Source organism: Pelophylax lessonae (genome assembly GCF_965119305.1).
Source record: "Pelophylax lessonae genome assembly, chromosome: 12".
Taxonomy (NCBI): Eukaryota; Metazoa; Chordata; class Amphibia; order Anura; family Ranidae; genus Pelophylax; species Pelophylax lessonae.
This window is the reverse complement of record NC_138779.1, coordinates 65,738,376-65,751,288: the sequence shown is the minus strand read 5'-3', so window position 1 is coordinate 65,751,288 and position 12,913 is coordinate 65,738,376. Positions and strand designations below refer to the sequence as shown.

Below are 12,913 nucleotides of genomic sequence, written 5' to 3'. Positions count from 1 at the left end.
AGAAGTATGAGATGAACCCCAACAACTTGGAAAGGTGGATCTCTCTCACACGTACCAACACAGACTATCCCCCAATTTAACTGATCCCCAAAGGTTTTTGATTAAATAGCGGAATAGAAAATATGATCCCAAAAAAGTGTATGTATATCACACGTACACAACCACACTAGGCCCCAATTACTATTGTTTGTACCCCTAAAAGGCTAGATGAGGAGTAGGGGGAGTATGGAACAGGCAGCACCCTCAAACCTTCAGTATGAGATTGTGTTCACTGTACCCCACAAAGATTGAGTTCACTGCACCCCACAATGATTGTGTTCACTGCACCCCACAAAGATTGTGTTCACTGCACCTCACAAAGATTGTGTTCACTGTACCCCCCAAAGATTGTGTTCACTGCACCCCACAAAGATTCTGTTCACTGTACCCCACAAAGATTGTGTTCACTGCACCCCAAAAAGATTGTGTTCACTGCACCCCACAAAGGATTTTGTTCACTGCACCCCAAAAAGATTGTGTTCACTGCACCCCAAAAAGGATGTTGTTCACTGCACCCCAAAAAGGATTTTGTTCACTGCACCCCAAAAAGATTGTGTTCACTGCACCCCACAAAGGATTTTGTTCACTGCACCCCACAAAGATTGTGTTCACTGCACACCAAAAAGGATTGTGTTCACTGCACCCCAAAAAGATTTTGTTCACTGCACCCCAAAAAGATTGTGTTCACTGCAGCCCAAAAAGATTGTGTTCACTGCAGCCCAAAAAGATTGTGTTCACTGCAGCCCAAAAAGATTGTGTTCACTGCAGCCCAAAAAGATTGTGTTCACTGCAGCCCAAAAAGATTGTGTTCACTGCAGCTCACACACAGAAAAATGGATGTGGATCACTGACACCTGCCTATCTCCAATCCCACACCACACAGCAATATCGATTGTAGTTTGTAGAACACAGTTTCCCTAAAATTCAGCAGACTCTGTCCCTAACAGGATTGAGAAGAGATCGTAGATCAGGATTGAGTGCAGACCCCACCCCCCACACAGCAATATCGATTGTAGTTTGTAGAAGACACTGACCCTATATAATTCAGCAGACTCTATCCCTAAAATGCCTACAACTCGCCCTGCCTAAACACTCCGACCTGTCCCTCAATTCTATCCGGACACAAATGGTTTTTTCCTGCCTATCTTTCCCTAATCAGCAGCCAGCACGTTGATGTGTGCTCTGTCCCTGAATCTAAGCAGCATAATGACGCCGCTGCGGCTGCCTCGAACTTATAAAGACTTGGTCACATGCTTCAGACGGCCAATCACAGCTACTGAGACATTTGCAGGCATGGCTGGGATGGCTTAAGGCACACCAGTTAAACGATTGTTGATTGGCTGTTGAAAGCCCGCCATGAAAAGAGCGCCAAAGCATGCAAAACCCGGAAATAAAACGACCGAACACGGATTTTTACCCGAACATACAGTAAAGTGTCCGTGTCCGTGTTCGGGTACAAAAAATCCAATTATTCGGTACGAACACGAATAATACAGTCCGTGTTCGCTCAACACTATTAGGGATGTTATAATTAAATAAGACCTTAGTTACCAGCATGCATGGCTTGAAGAAAGGGTGTTTATATTTGCCTTTAGTTCTGCTTTTGGCCTAGATTGGTGGCAACTGTCTTGACTGTTGAGGGGCATAAGCCTGAAAACAATTGATGAATAAGTAACCTTGCCCACCTGAATAAACTACACACACAACCATATAGTTGGAAAAGGGCAAGTCCCCTATGTTATTTAAGGTTTTGACAAAGACAATTTTCCAAGATAAACCATTTTAACCAGTGCCAGTCACGGTTATACTGTGAGCATGATTCAACATTAGGATAACCACGTCGAAGAGGGGCCTGTCCTTACCAGAAGTGCTGCACAGGCATTAACCAATTCCAACTTCCAAACAAGGGCATAGCCCATTACGGAAATTTTTTCTGCTGGCAAGGTCCAAAAACCAATGATAAAGCTGTGACAAACTAGTCGTAGGAAGGGCGGGTGGGTAGCTCTTCCAGTCACAGTTCCTTAAAGGCACTAAATTACCTCAGAAACTACTTTTTATTTGAACTCAGGCTTCACCCCATCACCTCGTGTCCTGTAGCCAACCAAACTTCAGCTAATTTGCATGTTGTGAGTTACCACGCCCATATCCTGGCCATGCCCCAAACAGTCACGGCTCCCTTTTCCTATTATGGTTAAGTGGCCTACATTTGAAGAAAACCTGTACTGAGGGAAACCAGTGCCATTTGTTGACTTCTCCCAGATTGTATTTCAATATACTGAGTCAGAACTAGAACAGGTATACAGATCAAAAGGTTCTAACCTCACTTGCTTCATGCTTGGACAGGGTCAGTGATTCAGGAAACATTGAAGATAAAGATCCCAGAAAATGAACACGTTTAGAGTGTTAACACCTATGGCAACTTAATGTATGTCTTTCAGTACAGTTTTCCTTTTTTTTAGTTGTCTCCCGCAAAGTAACTTCAAAAATGGTATTTAAATTTAGAATGTCGTTTTATTTATATAGATGGAAAAAGTATAGGCTCTATTTTTAGTCTCCTGCTAAGATGACCTAATTTCCAAGTCTTTTTAATGCAAGTCCTAGTTTCATTAGCGCATCCTGAAGATCGAAGGCTTGACACAGGAAATTATTCATGAATAGCAGAATCAGAAAAATTACTTTACTTTGAGGCTGAGGGACTTTAAAAATGATTTGGACATTTGGAAGGGGTAAAGCCGTTGCCAACATTAACGATGCATGAACTTATGTTTTTCAAGCAATATAAGAATTCCTTGCAGAAATAATAGTTAAAGCAGTAATAAACCCAAAAACAAAAAAAGTTTATGTTTCAGAGCTTACCAGTTCTTAGATGTGGTGGCTGCATTGGGCTTTTTTTTAGCCTTTTGTTCTTATTTTTTTCTAAGTAAGTACAGTAAGTCGGTTGTTTTTCAACTTCCTTTAGCAGACCAGGCTGTTCAGAAAAAGTTGTTAAGGCGAACCATTTAACACTGACAAAGGAGCTTACAATGCTCAGCTTTTATTTATTCATGTAAAACCATCATTCCATCTATTTAAAAAGTGCAAGCTGCAAATCCGATTTACGTTGTCAGCCAAAGCCATCTAAATCTGTCATACATCCAACATTACCAACCCCCCAGATTGACAATGTTGCTATCCAAAGGTGTCTCCTTTGCAGAAAGTGTTGACAGGGGAATTAGACGAAGCAGTAGAGGGGGAAGGAGCCGCTCAGGTGTGTGTTCCAAAACCTGGTGCAGGTCAGATCCATAATCCAGGAGCTGTAGAAATCCAAAGTGTGAGACCGCACTCGAGGAACATGTTGAAATCAAAAGATATCCTTTATTCTTCATAAATGAAATGGACAGACAGTGTACAGACAGACGTGCGAGGTTAACGCGTTTCACGACACTGTAGGTAGCTTACTCATAACCGGTGGTCTCACACTTTGGATTTCGACAGGGGAATTAGCACTTGTCTTCCCCTGGCTGGGGGGGGGGGGAGCGTTAATCGGAAGATAATCTGGCAGGCTGGTTGTGCCCATGTACTTGGTAAATTCAGCCTTCCCATTACCAGTTTAAATCTGAGTGAATATGATCATGTTCTGTGCAAAAAAGTTTAAAAAGACTATTGCCTATTGGCCGTGGCTCCCATTGGGCCTGACTTGAGTTAGGTCCTTGAAATAAAATGATATATTTCAGGATAAGCTAATTTCTTCCTACCCATATAGAGAGAAGTCTACTCATCCAAGGCCACCCTTAGGCTTTGTATGAGCTAAAGGTCAAAGAGAAAATTATGTACTGAATGTGTAAAAAGCCATCACAGGTCAGTTTGCATTAGTTTCACTATGCTAAACTGCTAAATGATTATTTTTGACTATTGGAGGGAATAAAGTATATGTAGATATATTATTCATAACGACCATTTTACAAATGCTATTCTGGATTAAAGAAGAGATAGAAAGACTAAGGTTGCTATGGTCAAAACAAATATATTAGCTTCCACCATTACACATATTGTCAAGCCTACTGTTAGAAACTATATATAGTTTTAGAGTGAAATGAAATAAAAAAGCTGTCATGTGGGGGTCTTCACCTGTCACAACCCTCTTATAAACAATGGTAGAGTCCAGGCAATGAACTACAGTGGATGCTATAGACTCCACTATTTCTAAGGAAGATAGACACCAAACACAAGGGATGTTGCTTTTCCGTTTCATTAGAGACATTTTGTAATTGAAAAAAGTGCTAATGCAGTGTGTAGTGTGCCACTGTAATGAGCCTTTAGCAGGATTTTGGAAAGATTACCTGCTGTAAGGACAGGGAAGGCTTAAAGGAAACAGAACATATGACTGTCAATTACTCCCCAATTTAGGAGCCCATAAAAATGTAATTTGCAATCACTTTCTATTTCAGAATGGTTACAGCACATTAGTCTGAGATATAATTAGATTAGATTGCCAAACTGTTTACAGTCATTTGCCTGTTGATAGCACCTTTATGGTGCAAGTACGCTGTAATTGAAGTAGGTTACAGAGAAGAAAAAGGCTGACCAGGCGTAAGTACATTTTACCTTCTTCACCTTAATTAGGCAGGACATCTATCATATGTGCCTTTGTGGCTTTAAGTTTTTATGGACTGCAGTAATGAACTATATAAAGTCTAGTTGGGCTGTAAAAGTAGATATTGCCCCATATGACATTAGAACATAATGATTATGTGTTACAACAAGCAAACACTGTTCGGATAAGTATCTCTAGATTTTTACCTAGCTATGTTTATATCTATATACACCAACTGTTTGTTTCTTTGGAAGCCACCTAACAGCTGGCTTGCATATTAGTCCCATTTGCATCCTTTCTTTTTCATGTAAGTCTACGAAACCCTTCACACATTTTCCATGCCACAACTATATTCTTTCAACAAGTTTAAAATCACAAAATCTGTTGTCAATCAGTCAAAGGTACTCTGCTACCCCTTGATGTGTGTATATATGATAGATAGATAGATAGATAGATAGATAGATAGATAGATAGATAGATAGATAGATAGATAGATAGATAGATAGATAGATAGATAGATAGATAGATAGATAGATAGATAGATAGATAGATAGATAGATAGATAGATAGATAGATAGATAGATAGATAGATAGATAGATAGATAGATAGATAGATATATAGATAGATAGATAGATAGATAGATAGATAGATAGATAGATAGATAGATAGATAGATAGATAGATAGATAGATAGATAGATAGATAGATAGATAGATAGATAGATAGATAATATATATGCTATTACTAGGTTTCCTTGATGCAGCTTTCATCGGTGTCTAACTAGACAGGAGTTTTACTTTGTGATAGAGCCCGTTTAAATTGTATGAGAAGCCCAAACGTGTTTTATTTAGATAGAGTAGGTTAAGTCCTGAGTAATGTTTTGCCATCTGTGCCTTGCTGAGCGTATTTCCATTGATTTGCCGACCTGAAGACACAGCAGGGAATATGAGGAAATCTCTCCAGAGTGAACAGAAATCCCAGGTTTGCAGAGTTCTCACAAGAACAGATGACTGCATTTGAGGATTTTTCCTCCCCTGTTGCTTAGACCACTACTTAAAATTTCTGAAAACTTAAAGCATATCTAATTTCAAAAATAAAAATGTAATTTATCTCAATTTACCAATCCTTACATGTGAAGGCTGCATTGATTTTTTAGAGAGTTTTCTCCTTTATTTTCACCTGTTGATCTGGCCAGTAACACACTTTCTGTCTTAGGGTGGCTCCACTTTATGGAGGACTAACTGAGTCACTCTTGGACCACAACATTTTTAAACTGTGGAAAGGACAATGTTAGATGCATTAGCAAATTTAGATTGACTTTACTAATAAAGAAAGCTGAACACAGCTACCACTTTTTACATGTTTAAAGCACACATTTGTTTTGGTATTTACATAAATCTGACCATTGTAAGCACCTATGTCACTGTGAAACACTTTGCTTAGGAACAGGCTTACTGGTTGGATCACCAGGTGAAAATAAAAGGAAAGAAAAGCCTAAGAAAGGCACCACATTTATTGACTGTTATGCTGAAATACAATATGTTTTTGCTTTTGGGTTTGGATATGTTTAAAGGTCTGAAACTGTCTTGCTGGACAGTTGTAAAGTGTATCTTAGGCCTCCTAAAACATTTTGATGATCAGTCCACTTTAGCTTATTTTGTAATGATAAGTATCGGGACTTCTGATGAAGTTACCGCATTTGACACCATGATTGCTTCCTGTTCTTAAAATGTTAGCACTGGCTTTTTTAGACAGCTTTGTATTTAATGTTACAGAGCAGTAAAATAAAGATGTATGTTATCTTAACAACAAGAAATAAATAATAGAGAGAGTTATTTTATTGCCTGGGCAAGTTTGCATATAATGTAGCCTTAAGCCCCGTACACACGTACCGAATGTCGGCCAAACGATCGGCCGTCTTTTGTCCGGTGCTGTCCTGTCGGCTGAAAAGTGATAAAGACTGCACACGAATTTTGTCGGCCAACAACAGCCGACTGCAGAAGTGATGTCATGTGATGGTTAACTTTCCGTGTGTTTTTTTCTTTTCTGAGCATGCCCAGTCTTGCTAATCTGCTGTTTGTCGGCCGAATTCTGTACTGACTGGCGAACAATCGGCCGTTCTGGTGACGGCCAACAAATATTTTAAAGTCTGCACGACAGATTCTGTTCGGCCGAAAATGCGCTGTCGGCTGTCGGAAGCATCATACTAACAAGCCTACAATCGGCCGATCGGTCGGCGGCCGAATATTTACGGCCGACAATCGGTACGTGTGTACGGGGCTTAACACTAAATGTCAAAATGGTTGTCTGCACCAGTGCTGTTTTTGTGACAAGAAAAGTGGATAATTAAGTTTAGGTGCACCTTCAGAAATGTTGGATGAGGTTCTTATCACACTATTGAATAATAGTATGGTGCGGATTCCGTTTTGAGGTGGAGCTTAGTAATGATAGTAATTCTTAGGTCTGGATGAAAGCAGGTGGCTTCAGGTCTACATTCTTTGAGGCTGATAGCTACTCTTCCATAAAAATGCAACCTGCAAAAGTAAGACTATACTTTAGTAATTTAAAAACTTAGGTTAAATATTGATTATGTTTAGTTGTTTAGGCTGAAAAAATTTACATGTTTTTAATTTTTATTTCACATAATGATAATCTCCATGCGTCAACATACATTGAAATATAGTATTGGATTGGAAGCAAAACTTTTGCACAATGCGCATTGGCAAGTCCACCTCCTAAAAAGCAGAGACTTTATCAAATACAATATTTTTAATCATAGCAGTTTTAACTCTAGATGGGGATTTCTACATTGTTCTGACATCTGATGCCTTTACTGCTTAGGTATGCTTACACGCTTCTTCTCCTTGCAGACTTTGGATGGACGAATAGTGGTACAGGGACATATCAGGATGTCCTCTCTTACTCTTAAGGACATCCAGTACACCGATGCTGGCGAATATTTCTGCATTGCTAGTAACACCATTGGACAAGACACACAAGCCATGTACTTTGAAGTCCAGTGTAAGTTTTTCATTTTAATTCATGTTTATTAATGAGAGTTGGTTGTATCGTTATTGTTTACTCCTAAATATATGCACTAATTATTTCTTTGCCTAGCCAGGAAATAACTAAGCAACTAAGAAGTTTACACTATTTTCTCAACTCTTCCATAATTTCCTTGAGTACACATAAACATTTCTATAGCGCCAGTTACAAAACAATTAAACGTATCTATTTACTGTGTTTAGCTCCTTTTACATTTATCATGCGGTAATCTTATCTTATCTCTGCACACGCTTAGAGTCAATTCATCCTTAATCTCCTTGAGTATACACATGAACATCTCTATAGTGTTTGCCAAATACAGAAGAATAAAATGTATTCATCTTTTGTGTTTAACTTTTTTTGAATGTATCATGCCATATTCTTTTATAGATCAAAGTCAGATAAAAGTCACAATAGGGATAATGGTGCATATAAAAAAAAAACAAATTGGGCCTGTATATAGGTACTTTTAGTTAGTGTTTATCTCTTATGTACTGGGTGCTTCTAGTGCCCTCTTCTACTCAAGGATGTAGACCCCTTGGTGCCATCCTGCAGCTCTTTGGCACTTTAGTGATTACTTAAAACACTGAAGGAAAATATTATTTTGACCAACTTCCAGTAGTCATATAGGTTGACACAAATGTGGAAGAGTTGGTTTGTAAGGGGGTTTTATAAGAACTTATCTCTATTAGTCTTATTTATTATGCTTCCAGTCTATGACTTTTTCTTGTAGCATGCCCCCAGTCTCCAACACCTCCTGTAGCATGTCTGTAGTCTCTGGCCATTTCTTGTAGCATGTCTGTAGTCTTTGATCATCTCCTGTCATATGTCTGCAGTCTTTGGCATCTTTCTATGGCAATACATTCATTTAATATTACAAATGGCCCTCTGATGATGTCAGAGGTCACACTTGAGGCTCCCCATATCAAGATAGTTTAACTAAAAAAGAAACAAATAGTTGATCACCCAAGTAGACAGAGATGAACACGGTGTGCCTTGTTTACCAATGTATATCTGCCTGCAAGGAAGCACAAGGAAACACCTTTACTAGGTATCCCCATATAATACTACCAAGTAACATTGAGTCCAGCCATGCAGGGGTCCAAAATAAATTTATGTATGTGCTGCTAACCCAATTGCTGCTACCAATGGGCATCTAAAGCCTTTGACTATTCTGTTTTCCTTGTAGACCTTAACGGTGACCTTGACTCTGGTTAAAACTCTGCACATGTTACGAAAAAGGATGAAAAAGTTCAGAATGTGTTTCCTTGATGATGCCATTGTTTCTAGGGCAATTGCTTCATCGTGTCATGCCAGAAATGTACTATTTTCTGTACCAGAGTTGAGGAGAGCGTGGGGATGCATGGGTCATCATGTTGGTGTTTTTTATGCTAGATTTTCATCCATATGAGAGGGTAGTTAATCGTTTTTTAGTGTATGTGGTGGCATTCTTTCATTCTATGCAACATATTCTTTTAATGGGGTAATTCAGCATCAAGCAAATAGACAGTAATTTCTGTGCTAACAAAATATTGCCCATAGCCACATGAAAAACGAGTAATGTGTTTCCAACTGGCTGTTGACAGAAAACGTGTGCAGGTTTTGGCATAAAGCCCCTTGTTAGTCAGAAGATTAAAAAAATGAAAATTTCCCACAGAATGCATTGTAGTTTTTAATTGGATGATTGTACAGCTGGAAAAGTCCATAGCTAATAGCAAACAGTCTATAATTGCATACTGTCCCATTAGGAAAACAATGTTAACATCTGTTTGAAATTAGACCTGTGCTCAGACTGGCTGCACAAGCTCAGCTTTTCTTTATCTAATTTTCTTTTCTGAACTTTGATGATATGTCATCAGCTACAACTTCACAAAACACCACAGATTCCTTTCTGTGTACTGATTTATCATGTGGGAAAAATCATTAGCATATATCATCTTGACATATAAGTATGTTCATTTAGTTTTCTTTTTGTTGGAGTAAACACACAGCCAGGTGGTTTATATGTTTCCATCTTCATTTAATCTGCATCCGATTTATTTCTGTTATAACATTGCAAGTGTAATATGTGCTCCCCGGATGGTTATCCTTGGCATATTTAGAAAGGTCCCAGCTAATGCATAAACATTCCACGTGCCGGATTTGCTAGCAAAGCAAATGTGGAACAAGCCAATGTGGCACCTGGTTTCTCCTTTAACTATAACTAAAGGCAAAACATTTTCTTTATTTTGGACAGAGTGGAGAGGGATTATAACACCTGTCATATTTTAGTGCTGTCTGTGCCCCCATTAAGGAGATTCATCCTCTCTATTTGTCCTGTTTGCCATTATCATTGAATGAAAAAGAAAATCCCAAATTGTGGGTTGTCCCCAGAAAAGTAATAGAAGGGAAATCTTCCAAGGGGGACACTAGTTCTGATGGCATTGGCGTTCCCAAGGGATTCTCTCACTTCCCATTTAGGCTTTGTAACAAAAAGTGAAGTTAAATTTCCCTAATGGGCCACCAATGGCAAAAATAAACCAGCAGGGGTTATACTCCTCCCTTACTTTATCCAAAATGAAATAAATATAGTTCCACACTATTCCCAAGACTATTTTTTTTATTTTTTTCAAGATAAACATGTGGAGGGTTATTGCTTTAAGTATACCAAAAAAAAAAGTAAGGATGAATGGAAGGTGGATAATAAACAGTTGAACTGCAGTGAAGGAAGAGTTTACAAAAACAGTAAATGTTCAGTGATTGGGGGAAGTGCAGAGTAAATTGTGAATTTATGTTGAAAGGGAGAGGCATAAAAAGAGTTCATTTGCTGCCACTGTGGATTGTGCCCTATAGCAGTTTTATTTCTATAGGGTGGCTGCAATGTGCAGAATCACGTATATATACGTGATCCTGCACCTCGGGGTACCGGGCCAGAGTATGCACCTCCAGCGGCTCACTGCCACTGTGTAGACCTGATGTCCACTGGCACCCACTGATTGTTCCGTACACAGGCAGAATGGTGATCTGCCTATGTAAACAAGACGGATTGCCATTGCCGATGTCAGTACAGAAGGCATGGACCCTGGGTTCCTGTAAAGCAGGAACACCGATCCATGCCTTCCACTAATAAAAGCACCTTCCCTACTACACCGAAACACCAGCTAAGCACACAGTTAAACCTTTGATCAACCCTGATGTTAACCGCTTCCCAGCCAGTTTCATTAGCAAAGTGACAGTGCATAGATTTAGCACTAATCACCGTATTAGCGTCACTGGTTCCCAAAAAAATGTCAAAAGTGTCAGTTAGGTGTCCGACTTGCCAATCACAATGTTGCAATCCCGCTATAAGTCACTGATCGCCTCTATTAATATTTAAAAATAAATAAATAAAAATTCCATAAATATGTCCCATAGTTTGTAGATGCTATAGATTTTGCCTAAACCAATTGACATACGCTTATTGGGATTTTTTTTTACCAAAAATAAATAGCAGAATACATATTGGCCTAAATTGATGAAGAAGTGTGATTTAAAAAAAAAAAAAATATATATATATATATATATACCGTATTTATCGGCGTATAACACTCACTTTTTCCCTCTGAAAATAGGGGGCAAATTGTGTGTGCGTGTTATTCGCCGATATTGTTAAAAAAAGGCAGGGTACATACACCAGAATCAGCCGAGTGGATGCGAGTCCCGTGCCCCCCAGACCCCGCATTGCAAGCCTCGGGCAGCTGTCCTCCTATCGGTGTGTGTTTCACAGTTTTAACTCTCACGGCCGTCAAAGTGTAACCAAGGTAACGCTCTGCACAGCTCGCGAGCGTTTAACCTGAGCTGAGAGGAGCAGAGAACTGCCGAACTTGTAGCAGCCAGGTACAAGTAATTAAAGACGTGGGATAAATTAAGTCTCAGGGAGTGGTGGAGCACACAGTAATCACTCCGTTACAGGGGGGAGGGGGAGCTCCTTGCAGAGTAGCGTGTGTCTCTTTGACCTCCCTTGTAAGGCAACAGTGTTCACGGGAGCCAGAGTGACAAAAGGAGTCTGCCAGGGAGGTTCAAAGAAACACACTGCCTGACACACACACTAGCTCCTCCATTCCTGCAAAGCAGAGTGCACTGTAGAGATGTCCAGGACTTGTACCCTTTTAGGAACAAATGTTTCAAAGCAGTGAAGGGGGACAAAATTCTGAGCTACACTTATTTTTCTTCAAAGTTTTTTTCCAGAAAATTCTGTCTTTAAATTAGGTGCGTGTTATACGCCGGCGCATGTTATACGCCGATAAATACGGTATATATATATATATATATATATATATATATATATATATATATATTGGATATGTTTTAAAGCAGGAAGTAAAAAATATATATTTTTTTTTTTCAAAATTGTCGGCAGTTTTTTGTTTATAGCGCAAAAAATAAAAAACACAGAGGTGATCAAACACCACTAAAATAAAGCTCTATTTGTGGGCAAATAAAGAACCTTATGGATACAATTTTGCATGACGATTCAATTATCAGTTAAAATAATGCAGTGCCATATCGCAAAAAATAACCTGGTCATAAAGGTGAGTAAATCTTCCAGAGCTGAAGTGATTTTAAAAGGTACATTAACATTTTTATTGTAAAAGGATTTAGTTAAGGTGTTAGTATACAGACAGGCATTCATTTGCAGTGGTGTTCTGAGTATATGGTGTGTGTGGTTTCAGTTCTGGGGATGCCAGGTGCTCTGTATGGTGTGCACTCTGCTTATGGTGTGTTCTGTTATGTTGTGCCATGAGCAAAAATAAACAAAATGACAGAACTTTAACCTCTTCCTGCCAGCCATATGCATATATTCGGCCTCTCAGATGCGGTCCTATGTAAACATATTACTGTACTGAATGCGCACTCCCTGCGCGCAACTGGCACGGTAACCAGTGGGTACCGGAAAGCTCCTAATGTATTCTGGCAATTGGAAGCTTACTGATCGTGTGACCGCTGTGACTGCCAATCACGGTGGTCACATGATGAATATGCCCACATATACCTCATGGCATTAAGAACCTCTTAAATTGTCTGGAGGTGTCAGGAAGGGGTTAAATATGCCACTGATTGTGGATACATAGAAGGACAATTAGAATACTATTAAAAAACAATCTCTATTATTATAAAAGACAAATGCAAAACATGATAAAACTTAAGATATAATTATATAGATGTAATGATAAACAGTAACAGTAGCATATATGATCTACACGTTTCATTGTGGTTTCCTTTTCATCAGGACCTCGT

General features: G+C 39.1%; 1 protein-coding gene across 5 annotated transcripts in view; it reads left to right on the top strand.

The window, feature by feature from the left end:
- The window catches only part of NCAM1 (neural cell adhesion molecule 1), a 507,520-nt gene that overhangs the window by 399,437 nt on the left and 95,170 nt on the right, over positions 1–12,913 (top strand). For all 5 annotated transcript variants that reach the window (XM_082273679.1, XM_082273678.1, XM_082273680.1 and 2 more), the window contains one exon: positions 7,483–7,633. In XM_082273679.1, coding sequence (XP_082129805.1) covers positions 7,483–7,633 — 151 coding nt within the window. The remainder of the gene's footprint in view (positions 1–7,482; positions 7,634–12,913) is intronic.